This window comes from Macrosteles quadrilineatus, unplaced genomic scaffold (genome assembly GCF_028750875.1).
Source record: "Macrosteles quadrilineatus isolate MER2022 unplaced genomic scaffold, UCM_ALF_1.0 Scaffold_4__1_contigs__length_99947679, whole genome shotgun sequence".
Taxonomy (NCBI): domain Eukaryota; kingdom Metazoa; phylum Arthropoda; class Insecta; order Hemiptera; family Cicadellidae; genus Macrosteles; species Macrosteles quadrilineatus.
Window position 1 is genome coordinate 65431596 of NW_026542597.1, and position 25298 is coordinate 65456893.

Sequence of the window (25298 nt, forward strand, 5' to 3'; positions counted from 1 at the left end):
ACCATAGCCTGTCTCTGCTGTGATGGTGTACAGGCGAGTACCCAGACCCCAGTCCCACACCTCGATGTAACAACTGAAACACAAGATGAGTGTTTGAGTCACACCACAACTGACTACCATAGCCTGTCTCTGCTGTGATGGTGTAGAGACGAGTACCCAGACCCCAGTCCCACACCTCAATGTAACAACTGAAACACAAGATGAGTGTTTGAGTCACACCACAACTGACTACCATAGCCTGTCTCTGCTGTGATGGTGTACAGGCGAGTACCCAGACCCCAGTCCCACACCTCGATGTAACAACTGAAACACAAGATGAGTGTTGACTCAACTGTCATCACACCACAACTGACTACCATAGCCTGTCTCTGCTGTGATGGTGTAGAGACGAGTACCCAGACCCCAGTCCCACACCTCGATGTAACAACTGAAACACAAGATGAGTGTTGACTCAACTGTCATCACACCACAACTGACTACCATAGCCTGTCTCTGCTGTGATGGTGTACAGGCGAGTACCCAGACCCCAGTCCCACACCTCGATGTAACAACTGAAACACAAGATGAGTGTTGACTCAACTGTCATCACACCACAACTGACTACCATAGCCTGTCTCTGCTGTGATGGTGTACAGAGGTGACCCAGACCCCAGTCCCACACCTCGATGTAACAACTGAAACACAAGATGAGTGTTGACTCAACTGTCATCACACCACAACTGACTACCATAGCCTGTCTCTGCTGTGATGGTGTAGAGACGAGTACCCAGACCCCAGTCCCACACCTCGATGTAACAACTGAAACACAAGATGAGTGTTGACTCAACTGTCATCACACCACAACTGACTACCATAGCCTGTCTCTGCTGTGATGGTGTGAAGACGAGTACCCAGACCCCAGTCCCACACCTCGATGTAACAACTGAAACACAAGATGAGTGTTGACTCAACTGTCATCACACCACAACTGACTACCATAGCCTGTCTCTGTTGTGATGGTGTAGAGACGAGTACCCAGACCCCAGTCCCACACCTCGATGTAACAACTGAAACACAAGATGAGTGTTGACTCAACTGTCATACCAAAACTGACTACCATAGCCTGTCTCTGCTGTGATGGTGTGAAGACGAGTACCCAGACCCCAGTCCCACACCTCGATGTAACAACTGAAACACAAGATGAGTGTTGACTCAACTGTCATCACACCACAACTGACTACCATAGCCTGTCTCTGCTGTGATGGTGTAGAGACGAGTACCCAGACCCCAGTCCCACACCTCGATGTAACAACTGAAACACAAGATGAGTGTTGACTCAACTGTCATACCAAAACTGACTACCATAGCCTGTCTCTGCTGTGATGGTGTAGAGACGAGTACCCAGACCCCAGTCCCACACCTCGATGTAACAACTGAAACACAAGATGAGTGTTGACTCAACTGTCATCACACCACAACTGACTACCATAGCCTGTCTCTGCTGTGATGGTGATTACACACACTAATAGACAAATCTTGATTAATAGGAATATAAATAAACAATTAACAATTAAAATACTAAGATGGGGAGAAAGAAGGGAAGATGGAGAACTAATTAAAGAAGTGTGATGGCAAATCCCAGATGAAGACATAAGAATTGCTGGAAGGACCTGGTAAAGAAAGATTTTTTTGCGAGGCTAAATACCACTTAGGTTATCCATGGCCATGGCAGTAAAAGTAAGATTGAGAGTAATACATTATACCACAACATCTATGTTTGATGATCCTTTTCATATCAATTTACAATTGTTTACTCTTTCTTTTTTAAACACTGTAAACGGTATCAGAAATTTGACACACTTTCTCCCCTTACCTTGTCAACAACCAACATCATATTATATCACATGGAAAATCACAAAAGTTGCAATATTTTTCAAACAGTAATTTTTACAGCAATAAAAATTCAATCTTGCACAATTTTTTTTATAATTATAGGCTAAGTGCCATAACATACTAATTTTAATCAAAACAGCTTTTTACAAAATCTGATTTTCTGTTATTTTATGTGGGTTTTATTGCGAAAATAATATTAGTTATAACAACTTTTGTACCATAATTTTTACAGCAATGGGAGTTAAATCATTTTGTTCAGAAGTTAACGAGCTAGAACATACAAAATAAATACAACATTAGATTTTCCTGTTATTTTATGGCTTTTTATGGCAAAATTGCCTTTAAAAATCTAAATTTCAAAAAATAAAAATAAAACACCTGAAGATACTATAGTACAGACATCACTATCAGAAAACCACTTTTTTCCAGGGGGGGCCAAAACGGATATATCCACTCAAACTAAAAAAACAATACTTTCTCCATATACAATATAGAGGGAGAAAGTAAAAATGGATTGGTTATGTGATTTTAAAATCTTTTAACACTTCCAACATTATATTAACAAATTTTCAGAAAAAGAAAATAAAAAAATGGTTTATTCTACATTTCAATTGACATATTTACAAATTCTGAGAAAATCTCACCTGGTTTTGATTATGGCAATGATACTAGGATGTTTCGCTGCTTGAATTGAGGATATTGTTCCTGACACTTCAAACTCGCTGCACATGTCTGGAGCTTTTGGGTTGAGCACCGTCACCTTTGATGAATCGTAGTACATCAAGTAGTCATTGACAAACTGGAAACCTCTTCCTTGGGCTTCAAGGGTTTTAAACACATCCCCCGTCTGTCTGTCCCAAAGCCACAACTCTTTGCTCGGGGTCTCATGGCGAGAGAACACTTCCCTGAATGCCGCATTTGATGTCTTGGTCACCGCAAGGACATAACTGTCTCCAACCACCACTTCCTCCACTTCAAAATCCACACTGTGTGAGAATGCCTCCCACGCAGCCGACTTCAACCCAAACTGAACTACTTGGTAGGATTTCTTCTTTTTATTTGAGAGACTCAAGTAACAAGAGTCCTGGAACCAGACGGCGTTCGCTATTTGATAATACATAGAGTCAAAAGGCAACGTGTGTTTCAACTCTCCAGTTATTCTGTCCCAGAAAAAGATCGGAATAAAATCCACAGTGCTGTGCGAAAAGTTTGGAACGCAAATGATATAATCCTGTGTTACTTTTAAGTGAGGCGCCATTCTTTTGATGTCTTTCGGTAATCTCGATTTAGGCTCGAGATCAGCAAGATCTGTTTTTTCAAAAACCTTCTCAAAGGTTTTATCCTTGAGCCGGTAAACAATTATAATCCACGCTTGAGCGACCACTATTGTTCCAAAGTCAAAGGCGACAGACTCTACCGCATCCACTTTTCTCGGCAGATCCAGATCGCAGACCTTGGAAGGTTCGCCATTTAGCGACCACACCTGCAGCGTCACAGCTGTGCTGAACTTGGAGCCTTTGTCTTGGACAACCAGATAGCGGCCGTCACAAGTGACTGGCTCAAACAGCTGCAGGTAGGTCACTGGACCATTAGAGATCTTTTCAACCCTGTACTTGCCATGACGCCAGTGACGCTGCAGACAAGAATGTTTGTTGTACAGCATCCTCTTATGGCACATTGGTGTGAACGAGTCCAATGAGTGGACCCATCGCCTGAACTTGTTTTGTGCTAGGGAGAAATGTGAGAAATGTGGCTCGAACTCGTCCTTCCAATTATTCTTGTCACACAGTCTTCCCCAAACCTGAAAATATTCCAAGTAAAACTAAAATGTGTTTGGTAACAGCTTAGAAGTAGTTTTTCATCAACTTGACAGAAAGCAAACTATTACAGAGAGTATTACTTGGCTCAATTTTGTCAATTAATTAAAGGTTTTTTCTACCTAACCTTAAAGTGGTCATTAAACTGGTTTTACTACCTTTATCCATTGAAGAAATTGTTCTACTATCTATTAACTTATCAAATATTACAACAAGAATCACAACTACAAAAATATAAATGAATGAAGGAATTTTTTAGCCTATACCTCCGTACTTCGTGGGTATGCTGCAACGAGGCTCCTCCCCATTTATTGGCAACATTTGTGAACAGAATGACACCATATGCACCTCTGTAGCTGGTGTGCACACTTCATTGTGTGTTTTTTAGTTTTTGAATTATTGAATTATCTGTTGCCGTGAGCAATGTAAGGTCAGTTCCTCATTTTATCACAAGAAACAAATCCGATGCCAACATTCATTGCTAGATGACAGAAGTTTATGGGCCTAATGCAATGAGTGAGGGTAAAGTGCAGAAATGGGTAATATAAAGTAAAAATGGCTGTGAGAGCCTTCTTCCTTTGTGGTCTTCTGTGAGAAGTCTGGGTAACCACAAAAAAACGCGATTCCTTCCGGAATAAAATTTTTACATCCATTTTTAAGCACCATTGCCAATTTTCACACTATTCTCTCTATCATTGCAGTAGGGTCATAAACTTCAGTCATCTGTCGATTAATGTCAGCATCGGATAGGTTTCTTGTGGTAAACAAAAATGCATCACTGGTCTTACGTTGCACGGGCGGGAGATTCAATAATAAAAAAAAAAATTAAAATTTGCCGGTAAGTGGATAGGAGTCTTTTTGCGGCATACACGCAAAGTACGGAGCTAAACACTAAAACTGTACTCATAGTTTCATTACTGTGGAGTTTTAAACTTACACCAAAGCAGTCTTAAGATTATGATATTTTACATAAAAAATATTCATGACGAAACTGCAGCATTCTCTTAAATGGGCAATGTATTTATGTATTTATAAATGACTACATTGTTAGTGCACCAATAGTTCTTGATCACCTTGTTGCTGTTAACAGCGTCACGCCAGGCCGTGCTGACTGAAGTACACGCAGCCAAATCTCTTGGGCTCAGGTACAAGAATATCTCCTCAATAACCTCCATCGGCAGCACATGAACAAAATCCACTTTGGATTCATCTTTATCTGCACAAAAAACTGCCAAATTAATTTCGTACCTCAAAGAAAAAAAGCTGATTGAATTAGGTAGGTAAAATTTTATCTGATAAACAAGAGGGGTGCTACCCTACCCCCCTAAGTAAGGGTGGTTTTCTTTTATTTTATAGGTAGCTACACAATAACATTTCAATTTTGTTGTAATTTTACTCCATATTACATAAAGCCATATTATATATTATTATATAAAGTGTGTATTTTAACTGAATATGTATACACACACACTATATAGTAAAAAAAATTACATTATTGAGAGAAATCATCAACGTGAAGAATTTATGGAAAATTATTGTCAAAGGCATTTTCATGATGACAATGACCAGATGCCCTAAAAAGATTATATAATTGGCAATAACAAAATACTAAACTTTTATAATCAAGTATCATTCGATTTCACCATGATTAACTAAGCACATGCAATGAGGGATTATTACCTTATCAATATAATCTGATGGCAAAACAGATTAGGCCTATATTAGACATGCAATCATCATATGAGAGGACACATTCACGCACAACTATTTTGGTGTGTTCCCTAAGTGAAGTGCATTACTAGACTAAACTGATTCTGATGGCTTTCTGATTTGTATTCTGAAGCACATAACATTTCATGTCATCCAATCCATATAAACCATTTCCAAATTAAAGGTATTCCGAAAATATACAAAAAGTGAGCTAACACATGTTACAACACTATATGTTTACAGAAGATGTTGCGATACATGAAAACCAATTAGATTACAAACAGTTTCAAAAAGCATACAAATTAAATAGTTTACACTCATTTATAATTAAGCAGTATTGAAAGAAGTTGCCAAAAACAGATACCCTCTTCAAAGGTAACGCCCACATAGTCTTAGCAAAATGTGGAATACGATTATTATTATGGTAGAGTTGTGATGATTTAGCTTTCCGTGTAAAATGCCTTATTGAGTGGAAATTTTTACTTTTTCTGGAAACACAATGGGCAAACTTTAAGCAGTTTTATCTAGAAATGGTTCAGTTTAATAATAAATCTAGCTCAAACAAGTTATAATATGTAATTTTAAATAAGTAATACGACATTATCTAAACACTACAATTCTTTGTTATTTTTCATGTTGAAAGAAATTATTTTTTATGAGTAGCCTATTAAGTATGGTTTTTTTTTTAATGTAGGTCTATATTTTGAGAATTTTTAGTTTACCTGCAATATTTATGCCTGAGATGGTATTTAGAACCATTTTGGGAGTAGACCAGATAAAATTTGCTTAAAGATTGTTTGAGATGAAAATCGACTAGAACAAAGACACCAGAAACTTTCGAAGGAGAAGTAACACCACTATGTTAACACGAACATCGAAAAATGCAACAAAATGCACCATAGCTATGTCAAAATGTCATTTTAAATTAAACTGAAGAGGTGGGTAATTTCTAATAGTTAACTATTCTGATGCAACCCCCCCCCCTCTCCCCATATGTCAAACACAGAAGACCGATTATGATGCCAGAATGTTTGCCTCGGTGTCACATATTGACACAATGATGGAGGGGTTGTGACATTGGTGGGGGGGGGAGTTGGGGGTGAGAGTTAAAAGAGCGATAAACCGTTCTCACGCTACCCTTGTGCAACAAGGTAAGTCAGCTTAGTAAACAGTGTATTAATTATATGACACTTTTGAATATGATTAATAGTTTTGAAACACAAAATCTAAACAGCTTTGAAATTATTAGACCAAACATTGTGTGTAAAGAAATTTCTGAGGTGTTTGTTTAGGTTTATTTTTAGATTTTTGCAAACGATCATAATTAATTTTGAACATGTACGTGCACAGGTTGCGTACTGTAGTTGTATTCTTAAATAATACCAACTAAAATATATATATAGGCTACAATTTTATTAAACTGAGAAAAGACAATACTGCATACTTGTGCAGACCTATAAGTAATTTTTACAATAACCTTAACGCACTTCAAACTATTGCTCTTTTTAGAATTTTAAAAATTTTGTGCATTACACAATAGAATTAAGATAATATTAAAATGTCATATTTCGCTATCCATAAACAGCTTATAAAAGGTTTAAATACCTGCTATTAAGCAATCCAATTTTGTTGTTGACACAACTAGTTTCGGTGTCTGTGTGACACCATCATCAAGCTGCACAAGGACAGTTTTCTTTCTTCATACGAAGAGCGTCATATTTACACGAAAATAATAAATAAACATTTAAACACGACACAAACACGAATACGAGACATTTATGGTAACTGATCAGTTAAGAAAACAGATGACGCTAACCCGACGGAGTTTGAGTCCAGACTGCCACTCAAATTGATTGCAGTCTGGACTCAAACTCCGTCGGGTTAGCGTCGTCTGTTTTCTTAACTGATCAGTTACCATAAATGTCTCGTATTCGTGTTTGTGTCGTGTTTAAATGTTTATTTATTATTTTCGTGTAAATATGACGCTCTTCGTATGAAGAAAGAAAACTGTCCTTGTGCAGCCTGATGATGGTGTCACACAGACACCGAAACTAGTTGTGTCAACAACAAAATTGGATTGCTTAATAGCAGGTATTTAAACCTTTTATAATATTATTTGGCAATCCGGAGGCTAACAACTACAATGAACATAAACAGCTTTGTATGGTACGGGTAGGGGGTATTGTACAGCCCGGGATCATTTTTCACATTACTTCAGGCTAGACCTAGGTTGCGTCATTATCACTCAAATAAAGTCCAATAAGTGATTTGGAGAGATTTTAACCCAGAACCTCAGGCACCGAAGTCCCAAGCTCTACTACAAAACCAACAAGTCAATATTGAATTTACTGTACGAGAAAAGCACGGGGGCTCATACATCCAAAACTTTAATACAGTACCTCTAGTTCAAGAAATGGAACGGAAGAAAAAAAACCTCTTGCCAATATGACTTTACTGAAAATATGTTGTTGCGTTGCTCGATCGAGCAGACCACGATAGTAATGATGGCGATTGAAAATAGTTGTAAATATGAGTATATACACAATATTTTGTGTAAGTTTTAGTGTAATAATACAGGAAGATGCAACACAAGTTGTTGAAATGTAAGTAGGATACTATATATGTATCCTATACCTACATGTATTGTTTGTCACATTCAAAAGAAAACAAAACAAAAACAATTCTAATCCTAATATTAAAGTAAATAACCAACCAATTGAAATAACAGAAGCCGTAAGGTTCCTTGGCCTGACATTGGACAGTAACTTGTCTTGGGACCAACATTGTAAACTTGTTTTAAATCAAATAAATTCTAGTATTTTTGCGATTAGAAAAATATCAAAACTATTGAAGCAGTATTGAAGTTTTAAAAATGATTTATTTTTCCAATATTCAATCCTATATATCTTATGGCATATGTGTATATGGGGTCACCTCAAATTCTAATCTAGACCAAATTTTGACAATACAGAAGCAATCAATCAGAGCTATGTTAAAAATGGACAAAGATGATTTTGCAAAAGAACACTTTTAAAATTTAAGAATCCTCACTGTTTATGGTTTGTATGTTCTTGCCTGTACTGTATTATGTTTGTCAAAAATAGAAAACAATCATAGCTACAATACAGGTAACAAAAATAACTTTGTAATTGGAAAACAAAGATTTGAAAAAAGACTGTCAATGCAGGACATGAATTTTTAAATTTTATTCCTTTGAAAATTAAAACAGAACAAAAACCCAACATTAAAAAAAAAAACTTCTCCAGCTATATTTAATTGACCCGTCCATATACTCTTTGCATGAATTGAAAATGGCTTTATCATAGTTTTAAGCATTAGTTTAAATTTATTTGACACTATTCATGTACAACCATGTATACTATGAATAAAGATTCTTTAAGACTATACAACTAACACAAGAACAGAGGCTACAATAATACGGTAATAACTACTTAATTATAATTCAAGTTCTTGGACTTGGGATGGGGAAAAAAATCAAATCTAAATATATTTTGGGTAGCCTAGTAGGGCTGTAGATTTTAAAATTACAGTTGTTAAAATAACTAAAAAAAAGCTGTTGTAGATCCTTTGAACTGGAACAGCTTTTCAAATTCCAACCGAATTTCCAACCGTAGCACATAAAGCCTACAGATTAGATTTTTAAAACCCCAAAACTTCAAGGTAAAGTGAAGATGAGTTTTCAATGAGATGACAGTTTTTTTACTGACTAAGATCGGTAGTGTAGTGGTTGGTGACATATCTTTTTCTACTGTAAGAAAACAATAACAAATGAGAGGTGGGTTCGTGAGAATAAACAGGAAAATCACAAATCCATAAAGGTCAAATGATCTAATCTAAATTTATATCTAGATATGTACCTAATCTTTTCTGTTGCAACATTTAGTGAATATCAACAAGTGACTAATTCCATTATCAAACTATTTGCACAATGTTGTGTTGTTGATAAATACTTGAGATTTCAAACTATGCAACAAACATGTTACGGTTCTAGCTGATTGTCGTAGCGTAGCTACAAAAATTGTAGGGAAATTAAACTTTTACGGCAGTTTGCCTAATGGATACTACTCTGTCTCAACTTTTTTACCATTTTATCTTCACATGAACTACTTTTAAGTAGTTTCAGCTAACCTAAGCTTTAGACAGCATTGGCTGCTTAAAAAATGGGATTTTAAATTTCAGTTTTATCATAACTTAATTGCATCAACTATTTAAAACAGAGTGGGACTACCATAAGGTAAAGTGCATTTCCCTTATTTTCAATTAGTAGATGAATTAATGTGAGAGATAGTCCTATAACGGTTTAAAAGGGTATTTTAACCATCAGTTATTCATCACTTACTTTTATTTATGGATCAAATTAAACAAACGGTAAACTCTTGATAATTTGAAATTGGTGGGCCAAGCAACACATTTGAATTATCAATAGTTTTTAACTATCAAAGGGTTTGATTTATCAGGATGAAAATAAACTAACTCAGATTGCAAAGAGTTTATTATTTAATACTGCACAATTTAAGGTACATACCCTTACAATTTAACAGTTTATTTTAGTTAGGTAGTTTACAACAAACAACAACTTACTTTTCAATTAATTAAACACAGAAAAATTGTTAGTTTTGTATGCTTTTTGCTATTGATTCTTGGGCAGGGCCATCCGAAAGGGGGGGGACCACAAGCTGCCCCGGGCGCCTTGGCTGACGGGGCGCCGAGCAGCGGCTATTTGTATTAACGTAGTAGTCAAATATGCGAATGCGACTATTATTGCTAGGGGGGAGGGGGCGCCACAACCACGTTTGCTCCGGGCGCCACCAACCCTAAGGAGAGCTCTGTTCTTGGGTCATCAATAACATTATTTAAGCCGAACTACTTTGCTAACAGGGTGTATTGTTTCCTGTTATGACGCAAAGGAAGCCTTCCTTTTGAATTATAGAGTGTTGTCCAGACCAAACTTTGAATGACTGGCAAAATTAAAGACTGCACGTTCCAAATCGGCCTGCCCTCTGCTTAGACTTTAAAATACTGAGTGCATGAAAATGCATGGTAAAACTTTGAAATATTAAGATATTCTCTAAGGACTAAGCTTTTATTTTGAATTATCAAAAGATTTGGTATATCCAGTGTTGAAATTGAGACTGTATTGTGCTGCATTTAGAGGACATATGACAAATGGGTAACGTTTCATAACTACAAGAAGAAGAATTACAAAAATACCCAAATAAATGATAATTAACTCACTCAAAACTTTATGTTGCAGATTTAAATGGGGCCAAGTGAAAACACCCATTTTTCACTCTTTCAAGTGACTTAGTCAACAAGAACCAATTAAGAACCGCAGCCAAGGAGATAATTGACATGTTGTCAGTAAAATGGAAGTTAAAGAGTGCTTGAAAATGTACTAATTAGCGAAGAGAGGGCAACAAACATTCAAGATGTAAACACTTGAAGAGACATTGTAAACATTGGGACTTTATAGGCCTGGACCTGAGGTAGGGTAAAGGCGAAGATGCAGGACAACATGTTCTGGGGTCAAATGGACGGAGCCATCCGAGTATCAGATTTGTACAAAAGGTGAGCGAAAAGTTACAGATGATAGTTTTGAACTACATGCCACAGGTGGGAAAGTTAGTCCGAAAATCACGAGGAAGGATGAAAGCACTAACCTTTCCCAGAGGGCCTATAGTATGTATACAGACAGCAAAATTATTTTATTCAAATAAAAAAAAAACTAAAAAGTATATTTTTTACATTTATTATTTATACCATGTTGTAAATAGTTAACCTATGCTGCACTTTGTCCAAAATATTTTTTTTTTTTACTTATTTTCTAACTCTTTTCTTCTAGTTCAAAGCACTTGTACTAATTCAGTTAATTTAACACAAGAGATCACATTCTAAAGTTTATTGTAAGTTCCTATCTCTAAGTGCAAGCTTGGGAACCAACTTTTAAAAGTTGACCAAAGATTCACTGTAGAAGACATTTTGCAATCTTTATTAGCATTAAAAAGTCTGCTTGGGGCATGAATTAGAAGTAAACTTATTCTTATCCTTTGGGAGGGCTTACCCCAGATTGGCATATCTAGGTAGGTTATCTAAAATTATTGATCATAGGTAATAGACGTAGCTTATTTACTGACTACAATCAGCATTTTATTTTGACAGGACAATTGATCAAAAATCCAATTCAAAGAAAGCTAAGTCCAGTTTCAAACCACCATTATGATAATGGAGAGTTTAAGTTATTGAAACAATTTGTGTAAAAATCACAATTCATTGAAAAAAAAAAAAAAAACAATTATTTACAGTGTTTCTTATATTGCAAATGTTAAAGTATAAATCTTAACATACTTTAATCCATAACAAAACTATATTAATGAGGGGTTTCATTGCAAAACTCACTCAATGTAGTTTGGCACTTAACTTTATCTCTATATATAAATGTGAAACCTGAAATTGAGCTTCAAAACCCGTAAGGAGCAAGATTTGTCATGACACGCTTGTAAATAATGAGTTTTGACATGACATTCTCTGAGAGTAGTAGAGTAATTTGAAGCGTGACAATTGGAAGCAACGTTATTTGCCAGAGAGTTTTGGAAAGGCTACAAATTCCGGTGAACGTCATGAAGCGGAAAGTAAATAAAAGAAACGTCTTATAACACTTAAAAGATATATTTACGCTTATACTGTTACTCACAAGACGGTAAATATACAAAAAAGATGGTAAGTGGTGATCGATTTCGATTGGACACTCCAATCTTCATCAGACCCAATAGGCAAATGTTTGCCTATTGGGTCTGATGATGATTGGAGTATCATCTTTTCACTTACAATCTTTTGTATATTTACCGTCTTGTGAGTAACAGTATTAGCGTAAATATATCTTTTAAGTGTTATAAGACGTTTATCTTATTTACTTTCCGTAAATTTAATAACACGTACAATGTTGATCAAGAAGTTATTTAACGTCATGAAGATAAAGCATTTTGATTGGCTAGTTGTAATGAGTGAATTATATAACAACAAAAAGGGTTTTAAAATAAGTTAGTTTTGGAAAGGTTTATGTTAAAGTCAATACAGACTTTTCTAACAAATCCAGTGATAACAATATCTCAAAATAGCTTATTACCTATATAGGAATATCGCTAATAAAAAAATATATCAATAAGTGAGTTTTAGAATGGAAGGCCTCATATATAAGAACAGGTCAACAGTGTTATAAACCCTGCCAAAAGGGAGTGCTGTGTTTACCATTACGTTTGTATATGTCTGGGAAGTGGGTTGAATAAATAAAGTCCTTTGATTAGAGCAAATGAGAGGAGGTCCATAATTCAGATCCCAGGGGTCCAAACACTCACTAGATATCAACACTCTATGCCTTCATTTCATATTTGTTCTGTGTCTAGAACTTGTATTCAATCATTTTTTCAGTGTATGTATCAGGGTTGCCACCTAAGGAACCAAAATCGGGACTGTCCCGACAAAATTGTAACATGATGATTTAACAAACATTGTAAAGAACCATGACTATCCAAGACACAACAATACTTTAATATACAGTAGAATGGCGTATACATACTAAAGACCTGATAAGTATTAAAAAATTGTGAAAATTCAAAAACCCCTTAACACGTTTGCTGCGGGCCATCAAATGGCAGGCGTAGCCCCAGTGCGGCGCAGCCCGCAGCGTCGAACAAACCCGATTGCCTCCCATATTTCGGTATGACGAATAGCAAATAACGTGCGGTGATGTCCTGTTTTATAACAAGAGTCGACGTAGTTCGCTAAACACTCACATATAGCAGCACTGCTTGGAACGTAGCCGGTCCCATCGTATTGCCAATTGGAGGGAGAAAGACGGGACAACAAGTTGATTTTTAAGTTTGCCAGACGGGGATTTTATGGGGAAATTTTACTACCAACCTACAACACAACAAAAAGCAAGTCACCCACTACACGCTAACGTGGAGTAGGTCTGCCTTCGACCGACGCTAGAGCAAAAATGATGATATACGAAAGGCATTGCCGAGCGTATCCGATCGGTTACGGCAGCATCTGAACAGCGCTCGGCCCGTATCTGATCGGATACGACCGCAGTGAACGTGTTAACAGGGTTAGAAAAGAAAACATTTAGGTCTACTTAAAAAAAATTTTAAAGTACAATACAGGATACTAAAAAGCGCAATAATCAAAAAATCTTTCTCATTCACACTAAAAAACCGTAAACAATGGTCTCAATGGTTACAGTCTCTGACAGCCTGTAAACAGAAGTGATAGCAGACGACCAGCATGAATAACTCTTACCACGGATGCTTAGGCTGGTGGCTTGACGCAATTCAATGGAAAATTTGGTTTTTTTCTCGGACGTTAAGTTTCACTTTTCAAACTTACTAGGATGGTTGGCAACCTGCATGGTTAGTGTCTGGTTATATGTCCACTCTTTTTTTACTATGCTTATTGAATTTATTGAATTTTTATGGTTTAAAACTGGATCTTGATTGTTGATCAGTCCTGACTAGAGAAACAGCTGGTCTTAAGTCAGTCAAAGCTATATAAGGACGTTTAATTTTAGGGCAGAAAAACTCACTCCCTCCACTTTTCCTCCCAAACCACCAGATAAATCTTTTACACTGAATCGTTAAAACAATAGAACATTTTTTCCCAAACCACCAAAAATATTCACAAATATTACTATTGGATGGTAACATTTTCCTTGATCAATTTGTATCATTTTAATTAAAACACTGATATGTTATACAAGTTGCTTGTACTTCGCTGTATCTTTTTCACTTATTTCAATTATCTCTACACAGCAGAAAATTTCATTAATTGGAAACAGCGACCCAAATACAGATTTTTCTACCTTAATGCCATATTTTCTTTCTGGGGAAATTTGTTGGACAAAATTGTATTTGATTGCATAGCTTGCATATTACTAAACACTTTTTTAATGTTTTCAAGGAGTGGTCTTGCTGGCCAACCACAGGAGGCCAAGCCCAAATGGAGGATGTGGTTCAGTAAAGTCCGTGGTTACCCTCAACGTAGAGTCTCTCCGGCCAAGACCAAGATAGCCTGGTCTGGCCAAATATCTCCCAGGTATGGCAGCACCACAGCAGATTTAAACTCATTGATTTAACTAGATGAAATATATTTAGATTTAGTTTAAATTTTTAGCCAACCCACAAAAGAACTTTAAAGCGTATTCAATTCAATTCAATTCATACTTGGCTCAAAAACCCAACATTTGTATGGTTGCCATTTCAGATTAAAATAAAGTAAGGTAAAGCGGTCCAGGCCTATAGATACAATTATCATTAGGATTTTGGTTTGGTTTCTCCATCGCTGGTAGGGGTTTCCTGGCTTTGAGTGTTGTGGCAGACTTTGAGAGGCATTGTTCCTGTGTCTGGGTTAGTTATTTTCGAATTTTCCCCGTGTAAAAGAAACTTCCAAAGGAAAAAGTATTCAAGAAATATGCATTTAACACCTTTAAAAGCTTGAGAAAGATTGACCAATATAAATTTTTTGTCTGAAAGATTACAGAAACATTCACATATTTTGTGATTTATAACAAATATAGATAGTGTTTGAAAATATTTATAACATTTACAATTGTTAAGGAGTTAAAATAATCATTTGGGGTTTCTACAGAGGTAAACATATATTTAGAAGGAGATGGATTTTTCGTTCACACAATAATAAAATCATCAGACATAGTAGAGAAGAGACAAGACCAAGCCAGTTGCCTGAGGGTTTGAGCTGCTTTTAACCATTTTTTCTTTTCATGCATCAACACTTTTGCAAAAAAACCATCGAGATAAAGCAAAAACCAATTGATTTCAGAACGTCAGGTCTAGTCAAAGGACCCAACAAGGCAGGCATGCACTGCAGTGTTCGCTACATCCTAGGGTTGGCCGCAGTGCTTGGAACATTTCCTGTCACTAACATCACCAGCAGCAGCACCAGGCGATTGCGGTTCCGTTGGCTCAGCCCCGTAACTGTCTATACCATGGTACTGCTGTTAGGCTTCGTCACAGTTGAGCTCATTTCCATTGACTACACCATCCAGCATCTCAACCAGGCCAACCTCACAGTGGCCGGTCAGTACCACTCACAGAGTTTTGATGGTCATTCAATTTTTTTTTTAGAGACCTCTCAAAGTTCTTTGTAGTGGACATTTTGTATTTAAAAGTAGGGATGGTCAAGTCTCGAAACTTCGGGAAATTTTCGGGAAATTTTAAATCTCGTTACACGAGACGAGATTTCTTTTTGGCCGAGATTTTTATCAAGACAAGAATAAAAAAAAAAAAATTAAAAAAAAAAATTAAAAACGCCTGCAGAAAGTCAATGCAATACCCGCAATACAGGAGCGTGTTGTAGTTGCGTTTCCTTTGCGAAGGCGTTCTTATTTAATTAATTCTTCAAATGTAAATATTACTTTAATTATTTTAATAACATTTGAGAAGTTTTGTTTGTTTTGTTTTGAAGTGTTAGCAGTGTGAGGAATGTTTTATTACTACAAAAAAAGTCAAAACAAGTAACTATTTTATACAAATTAATATTTTATTTTATGATTTATTTTATTTTAGGATAAGTTGAACTCTATCCTAACTGATATCACTGTGTTTCCTAATCGTAGGCATTTTTAATAATTTAGGCGTGATTAATAAAAAAAATGTTATGCTGAGGTTTTTTAATAAAAGATTGTAAATATTCTTGCCTATTATCATTATTTTTGTATTTAAACAGTCATCTAACAATATTACAAAATCAGGTAAAAATTCCGAACGTGCATTTCCCGTTGTGTATGAGAAGGGAAATCCCGTCTCGATCTCATCTCGAAATTTTATGAGAAATAAAAAATCTCGTCTCGTCTCGTCTCGAACTAAAAATCCAATCTCGTCCATCCCTATTTAAAAGGTAGATTGGTTTGGGCATGGGATTATCACATAGTGAGCTGTCATTAGTAACTGGCAGGATTTGAACCTGGAACCTGATTATTTATCCATGACAGAACTTTAGTGTAGTAGAGACTTAAAGACGACATTTTAAGCTGTAGACCAGCATTTCTTCAGGTTTATTTTCAAATGAGCTTTTAGTTTCAGTAAATTCTAACAAAATCTCTCATTCCAGCAGTACCTTTTAGCCTACGTAAAAACTTCAGCATCACACACAGCAACTTTGAGAATATTATCTGTTAAGCCTGGGAAGGATTCCTACTAAAATATTTTTATTGTTAGTTTAAATTATAAACTAAACAAATTGTTATCCTATATGATTTTATTTTAAGACTGAGGGAAGGGAGGTATAGCTCGTCACATCTAAGCTGGCACTTGGCCGATCGCTACTAGTACCTATTTCAAAAACATTATGTCCCGTCATGCCGGTTGCATCAACTATCCTCGCGACCCATATGAAGGAGCTCAAGTACACAATACACCCCCGCCGGTAGCGGGGGAGCGGGGTAGTCAACCTCGTGAGGCAGCGGAAATGTTTGCAGTTCGGTCTTTTCCCTACCACCACCCTCCTCCCGCCAACACTGCCCGCGTTAGGCCAAGTGCCAGCTTAGATGTCACAAGCTGTATATGACTTAGGCAGAATTTTATAAAACATAAATCCTTTTTAGAAAATATTTGCTGAAATGGTACAATTAGGGTTACCAGTATGCTCGAGAAGCAATCTAAACTTTACTCACAGATGCAATACACCTCAATCCGTAGTGGGAGTTAATTGTTTTATAATAATAAAGAACCATAGCCTACAGTTCACTATACAAGATTTGCTATACAGTACAAATTACCTGTGTTGTTGCTGCCTTCAAGACTCATGCTTTCCAGTCCCTGTTTCAGCAAATCGATATCTGCAATAGCGCTTTTGTGGTTTTGATTTTCATTGATATCCCTGAAAAAAGTCATAATGCAGTTGTAAAAAAAACAGTGTTACAAGAGATCAACACTGTAAGCGTTTTTACTAGTTCTATTACGTTGGTAAAAAAATGATTAGTCTAATGGAAGTAATTTCATAAATACTGATATAGGCCTAATGGTTTTTACCTCGGCTAGTAAAAATTTAAAGTAGATTATCACAAATGATCCAGGGCAATAAAAAAAAATTCTATAAACTCAGTAGCTTAGTCACTCCGCCATCTTGAATCATAGCTCATGTACAGCCAGCAGTTGTAGATGAGACAATGGTCTGAGAGGATGACGTCGTGCGATCTGGGCGCATTTTGTCCCTCAAAAACAATAGATGTTCGTAAGCAAACTACTTTACTTTTGCCTCGGCTCCAGACCCACTTTTTGGCTTTTTGTTCTCTCATTGAAATTGTCCTATCACTTTTGTCATCTTGTTCAAAACTTCAACTTTTGCCATGCATAGTCTTTTAAGTTTCTGTCTTTATAATCAGCATTGGTTGGGTCCCACAACACAGGGCGCTTAAAATGTAGCACGATGCTGGGCGCGGGGGTTACGGGGAAGAGAGGGACCTGTTATTAACAAAAATTAACGCACTAAAAGAGATCATTAACTTTTGTTACAAACATTTGTTAAAAACATAACACATTTCCTTTGATCTTTACCGACTCTTGATGGATAACATAATTCTTGTTGATAACAAGGAATTATCTGTTAAAAACACGAGTCATTAACTTTTGTTTAGGGAAAGTTTTGGGCGATTCTGTCAAGTTAATTTTGTTATTAACTCCGGTGTAAACGCGACTTTAGCTAAGTTGATATAGTATCACAGTGGATGAAACTTCCAAAATGTTACTTTCTTAAGCAAGTTTTACAAGAAAAAACGAGGTGTGCAGCATTTGCGTCTAATCTGGCTTCTGACCAATTCAGTCACACGACAGTGACATTTACAACACGCTTGTAATTAGACTACAATGTATAAGAATAACACATTCTTAATTCCTAGAATATCACATGCTAGGAAAACTAATACGTTTGCGATGCATGAACACACATTTGTGTTAAAAGCGAATGAGTGACACTATTTGACAACGCTTTTCGTAAAACCGTCATGATGTTTAGAGAACACTTTTACTGTCCCCGTGCATAAACACTAATAACCAGGAAAGCCCCGTGACTGCCGTGCATAAAAACCGGCTTTAGCTATAAAAGTAGAGATAAAATTGACAATATTTGGATGAAATAAATAGGATAAAATACCCATGCTGCTGGTCTGATTGCCTAAATTTTCAAACAATGATATTGTATGCAGAGCCCTCCTTAAAGAATGCGAGGCCTGGGGCAATACATAGATGCGAGGCCTTGTTTAATAAATGCTTACTGGGAGTCTGGGGGGGGGATGGAATACACCCCAGCAGAAAGGGGGGGTCCGGATGAATTCACCCCCGGAAATTTTTGTAAAATTATACTTGCAAAGTCCTCATTTTAAGCACTGACAAAAAAAATGAATCTTATACACTCTGAAAATAGTTTTGTGAATATTATTGCTAATTGCACATATTATTGTTCCACTTCCAAAGTGGATATCATAAATATTGCCCACAAAGTTCTTTGCAATTGTTAATAAAAAAATTAACTCTTCTCTGTTCTGGGAAGTTGGTGTCAAAGATATCAAAAAAATATTAGGCCTACCTATATAATTGTCAATGAGCGTGACAGTAAGAGTTAGCGTAAAAGTACGACTCACTCAACGGGGGCGGCAACCGCGGGGCTCGGGTTCCCTCATCCCGCCGCCGTTGCTGTCGAACGATGTTTTGTATTCTTTTGTGTTTTAAATGTTGTTCATAGGTTTTTGTTTTTATTAAATCAATGCAATAATTGAAATAATTCATAGCAAATCAGACAGGCACGCATATCTGTCTGTCCTTTTATTTTATTATTTTCATTTAAAAACTTTTAACTTATTTTTAGAGAGGCAAGGCCTAACTAAAACCTTAAAGGCCTTGCTCGGTCGCTCCACCCTAAGGACGGCACTGATTGTAAACAATTACTGACATTGTTTAGCAATATAGAATCAGAGAATTTTAAAACCAATTGCTTTGTTTACAAATCCATTTTCTTAAACTACGGTAGTTTCATATTACTCGTAATATTCTTTAGGCTACTGATCATTTGAAAGAATATTTGAGCAGGAGATATATACGTACGTCAGATACTTATCGATATGTGTAAATGAGCTTTGTTGAAAGAGTGTAGTTGATTGCTATGGGGTTTTTGTGAAAATATTGATGTTTTAACTTGAATAAATTTTGACAGACATGAAAGGATATTCTTGAATCACATGATTGATGGATAAAAAGTTGTTTACTGAAACCATGGCAATGCAAAATGTTTTATTTTTCTTTTGAGGAAGTTACACCCAGTCTTACTTTTAACATGGTCAAAATTAGCTTTAAAGACTTCAAAAAAGAATTAGACACATAAACTAGGAGTATCAGTTGGGCCTAAATCTGTTATGAGTAAACGTAACAAGATAGAAGAACTAGGGAGAATCGGTGTTCAGTCGATATCACAGTGGGTTTTGAATTTGTGACATGAAAGTCATCTTGTGGGTTCACGTAAAATTTTATCAGTACACAGACCATCTGTACTATAGCCTGCCGACTCTCCTCTTGCTTTAATGGATACTATCCACACATGGGCCCGAGGCGTTTGTAGGTGGGCAAATGCAAAGTTAAAAAGGCCACCAACCTTTATAAAAAAATAAAATTGGATAAAAAGCTGCAGACTTAGAAATTTTCTAATAGACTGACTTTAATTCATAACCCTTAAAAGGACAACAACACCTTAACCTAGGCCTACTGTTATTTTTATTTTTACGCTTTAGAAAATAAGATTTCAAATTAAATTATTAACATTTATGTTTTGAGGGGCTAATTTCTACCCCCAAATAAAACATTATAAAATGCAAAAATATTATAGTATGTATGGGAGGTAAAATTACTCAGTCTCGATGGTTTTACAGGTGGTTTTAAGCGAGCAACATCGGGGACGATTTTCTACGGCAACGCTTGTATTGGAATATATCTGTTCCTCTCTTTAGCCAAGGCTTGGCCAGACTTGGCGAATAAATGGAGGACTGTTGAGTTGTCAATGAAAATTTATGGTCAACCTCGACTTTTTCTGCGCTTTATAACAATAGCAACAGTATTCATGTCATTGGCTTTCAGTAAGTATAAAATCCAATTTACTAATCAACAAATTAAGCAAAAACTTTTTAACACAACCAATTTGTAACACCCAGGAAATAATTTTAGTTCTTAACTCCATAAGGTTTGCTGTATAATAAAATGTCTTATGGAAAAGAAAATGGGCAAGGCCGTCCTATTTTTCAGGGGCTATAAAAAATGAAGTTTTAAAATTAGCAAACCAAAGGCCTTAAATAATCGGCAAAACTTGATAATCGACTCCATTGTGATTTACGAACACTGTCGATCTGATCTAAGGACTAATCCTACCTCACTCTCCTTTTTAAAAACGAATCCAACCCAACCCTTTCACATGCTTTCATTTAGCAATAATAAATTAGGCCTATAGGCCTATATATCATGTTCGTCATTATTTGTTAAGGAATTGAATCTAACCGATAACAGCCCAACTTTTCTGGTTAGCCTAGTGGTATAAGTTATCTTTATATTCAACCACTATCTAATTCAAAATAAATGTATAAATTGACTTTTTAGCCATCACAGTTATAAAAAACACGATGGACAGGTTCAATTCCCGGAACATCCACAACACATAAGGGTTTGGACCACTTTCCAGGAAAGCGTAAGCACTTTAACCTTTAACTCCTCAAGTAAAAAATGCCACCGGAGTAAAAGATTACAAAATAAAACACATAACACTAAACCAAAACATAACAAGAATCCAGACATGTATCTTAATCCTAGATGCGTATCACGACATCAGTTATTTTTATTTTTAGCATTAATATTTGTGTCCTTGCTAGCCGGTTTCTTGAAACGCATACAACAAACTTACGTGTCCGTACTGTTTGTGCATAGAAAAATAGCCGGCAGTACATCAAATTTACGTATTGGTACCCTTAGCGTCACACTGTATGACGATACGTTACTACACGTATGACAATTCCTATAAAACTATCAGTAACAAATTTATGTATTGATACCCTTAGCGTCATAATGTATTGACAATAACTTTCTAGGGGGAATGCGAATGGTAGGCCTGTTGTGTGAGGTAACGACTTACAATGTGGGTTTTAACTTGCGCAGTAGACAGGGCCGATTTACCGAATAGGCACAGTAGGCACGTGCCTAGGGCGCGAGGCAATTGGCTTTTTTGGGGGGCGCCAAAAAATTGGAAAATAAAAAAAAATGGAGGTTGTATTTGCATAGGATCGCGGTAAACTTCTGATAATCCCTCGCGGCCGTGTATACATCGTAATCATCTCCTGTGATTGCGGCAAAATTGTGACTTTTTTCCACGGTCTTGTAGACATAATTATCGTCTTCCATGATCATATATCACCACAATAATATATGAACATATTCCACGGTGGTAAGGAGATTATCATCTTCTACCGCGAATGAGCCAAAAAAACTATCTTTTCCCTTGATCGTATGGACATTATCATCGTTTTGCGTGATCGCGGGCAAATTCTGATCAACCCTAATGTGGCCGTGAAGTCATGAAGACATGTTTATATCGTCCCCCGTGGTCGTTTGGACATTGCATCCCACGATTGCGGCGAAATGGTACTGTAATCATCTCCCGCGGCCATGTGGAGATCATCGTCATCCGTGAATGGCAAAATTCTGGTCTTTTCCCGCGGTCATGTGGACATTATCATAGTCTTGCACGATTGTGACAAAATTCTGATCCCTCTCATATCATTATTTTATCTCCCGCAGTCAAAAATATATGCAGCCATCATAATCGTCTCCCGCGGTCGAAAAAACATTGTTATCGCCTCCCGTGATTACGGCAAAATGTTAATAATATCCCGCAGTCGTGTGGAGATAATCATCGTCTTCCGTGATCGCGGCCAAATTCTTGCTATTTCCCGTTGTCATGTGGACGCGTAAATATTACCATGGTCTTCAGTGATCGCGACAATATTCTGATCATCCCTCGTGACTCTGTAGATATCATCATCGTCTTCTGAGATGACGGAAAATTCTGATCATCCTTCGCGGCCATGTGCAGAAATATTATCGTCTCCCGTGGTAACGGAAACGTCTCTGTTGTCATGCACGATCGTGGTAAATTGAAAATTCCAGGTAGAAATTCAAATGTCATGCATAATTCCCGGTTTAAAAAAACTCACGCATAAATCAAGGATTTCCAAGTTTTCCCGGTTGGTATTGACACCCTGTTATATTTTGCAAAGGGGCGCAACTATTAGTTGTGCCTAGGGCGCTGACTTGGTAAAAAACGGGCCTGGCGGTAGATAGCGAGTAGAGATGGTGACTAACATCTCTTACATGACACACTTTCCTCCCTCTACATTCCACATACTTAGCCAGATATTAATGGATCACCTTGAAAAGGTGACACATATATATGAACTAACTTATAACTTATAACTTACTTATAAACTTATAACTAACTAGTTAACTAACTAGTTAGTTAACTTATAACTTATAACTTAGCCTATCAACAGTAAGTTAGCATACTGTATTGAAATTTGAGACTGCACTTTAGTAGGCTATCTGTCCTATACTCATGTGAATGAAAAATATGAGCATAGGTACTGTAGCCTATAATTTGATGTATCGATTATTTCATTCGGTTAGTTAGATTAGGTTAACCAAACTAACCACAGTTGTTGAATGAAACAATCGATATAGGCCTTTCGATCAATATATTCTTAATCAAATGAGTGTAGGACAGATACTAAAGTGCAGCCAAAATTGAAAATAGTTATTGGCCTTGGTTCGATATTGTTAACTTACTTAGTTTTATTTATTATATATAAATAAAAACTTAAAAAAATCATAAAACAATTTAATGTTTACATCGACAAAAAAGTCATTTTGTAACCTATGTTAATCGGAACTGTAGGCCTACCACCCTGACTGGTTTTATTAGTACGTGAACTGTAGCACAGAAAACATACTACTATAACCCAGAATGCCAACCGCATGGTAAAAAGCATTAAGTGTTTTGAGAGAGCTTTGCCTGTCAATCGCAGGCAGCGCCACCAGCGTTGCCATGCACTCAGCATAGCAACGCTGGTGGCGCTGCCTGCAATTGACAGGCAAAGCTCTCTCAAAACACTTAATGCTTTTTACCATGCGGTTGGCATTCTGGATTATAGTAGTATGTTTTCTGAGACTGTAGCCAAACTTATCAAATAGCCTATTTAAAAAAAAGGTTCAATAGAAGTAGGGTTGTCCCTAAGATCTCTTGCGTTTATTCTATAATTTGAAATATTTCGTTAATATCTACAACTGAAAAATCGATTAAAACTGTTTGGTAAAATGTAGAAAGGACAAGCCTAGGCCTAGGCAAGTATGATTGAGGATTATTCATCATAAACTTAACCTATAAATATTGAAAGTTGCAAATGTGTATTTCTGATTGAACAAATACAGTGTTTAGCCTACCTATAGGAGTTTGATTAGAAGAGGCTACGAAGGTACAAAGTTAGGCCAGATTTTCCCAGATTTAAAATAGGTTCGATTTTCACCCCGTTAATAGGTCATAGGCCTATAACGTAAGGTCAATCAATAACAGGGTGAAAGCAATTTGTTTATTTACAATAAAATTAGTATTTATATAGTAGAGAAATTTAGGTAGAACCAGTCATAGGGCCTAATGACAAAGTTGATTCTAGAACAAAGTTAAAATGTAAAATCTAGTTGGCTACTAACTTAGGGCCTAGCTGTTTATAAAAAAAATTAACAACCATCTTACTTGCTCACTAGGCCTATTACATCCTCATTGCCCATTGTTAGCGATATTTTGTGGTTATGCCTAATCAGAAATTCTTCCAAACTTGATGATTTTTTTACACTTTCAAATTCCTTAAATACAGTTTTTCTATGTCTTTTTCGTGTTCACTCACCAGAAGGTTCAGTGATTCAATCTCGTTCGTTGTCGTTGCACTGACTGACAGAGTGAGTGACAGTCGACAGACGAGACAAGCCAGCCAGCCAGACAGACTCCGATGACCGATACAGACAACACACAATGAATGGACACATCAGCTGTGCTATTAAAGGTTGCGCAAAGATGAAAAAATCAATGCAAATGAAAGCGATCACTGACTAAAGGCGGCCGTGGTCACTATACTGTACTGTAATAAAAGTGCCTAAGAGACATAAGCTGGAAGCTGGAAAATGTGAATGAAAGAAAAGTGAGAACAACAACAATAACGATAGCCTTTCTATGTCCGAATTTGCACAAGGCCCCACTGGAAAAAAAATGCCGCAATCCATTTTTTGTTATCAAGTTTTATTTATGAAATATTGCAATTCTTTAGTTAAAAAATGTCAATATTTCAAAATCAAAATATGAAAATGAAAAACGGATCATGGAATTGAGTTCAGCTTAAAAAAGTGATTCGAAATGACGGGTCACAACACCCCCTTCATATTAAATAGTTATTTGTGCAACTAGTGAGAAAAGTGAGCAATTGACTCACTCGAGAGAAATGGTTTCTCGAGTGAGGCAATTGTACTTTGAACTCGAGTTGCACATTATACTTTTCCTACAGTTACCATAAAACAAATAAATTGGTGAAGAAACATAACCTATTTTTACACAGAAGTGAACTTTTAATATAACATTTAATGTGAAGTGACAGTCTACAACAGCTGACCAGCTGATTTACAGCCAGTGCTGCCAACGTACTTCGCGCGCATACGACGTTGCCTGCATGTTACGCGCTCACTATTTCGTGCCTTCACGTTGCAAATCTGTAGTGAGACAAAGTAATTAGAGTGA

At 36.5% G+C, this 25298-nt stretch overlaps 2 protein-coding genes across 5 annotated transcripts in view; one reads left to right on the plus strand and one right to left on the minus strand.

Annotated features, from left to right (window-relative positions):
* Window positions 1–436: 436 nt before the first annotated feature.
* On the minus strand, window positions 437–24530 carry LOC128991527 (uncharacterized). Of its 4 annotated transcripts, none has more exons than XM_054414486.1 (5): window positions 24418–24530; window positions 17212–17312; window positions 4763–4905; window positions 2517–3673; window positions 437–551 (listed from the first exon to the last, which is right to left on the minus strand). In XM_054414486.1, the coding sequence occupies exons 2-5, from the start codon at window positions 17237–17239 to the stop codon at window positions 452–454; spliced, it is 1428 nt and encodes a 475-aa protein (XP_054270461.1). In that variant the 5' UTR covers window positions 17240–17312; window positions 24418–24530; the 3' UTR covers window positions 437–451. The 4 variants fall into 4 exon arrangements, with proteins under 4 accessions (XP_054270461.1, XP_054270460.1, XP_054270463.1 ...); XM_054414485.1 differs by having other exon boundaries at window positions 24267–24492; XM_054414488.1 differs by lacking the exon at window positions 24418–24530 and adding an exon at window positions 19532–19659.
* The window catches only part of LOC128991528 (gustatory receptor for sugar taste 64f-like), a 106468-nt gene continuing 96461 nt past the window's right edge, over window positions 15292–25298 (plus strand). Inside the window, exons 1-2 of the mRNA XM_054414490.1 lie at window positions 15292–15511; window positions 20350–20553. Coding sequence (XP_054270465.1) covers window positions 15292–15511; window positions 20350–20553 — 424 coding nt within the window. The remainder of the gene's footprint in view (window positions 15512–20349; window positions 20554–25298) is intronic.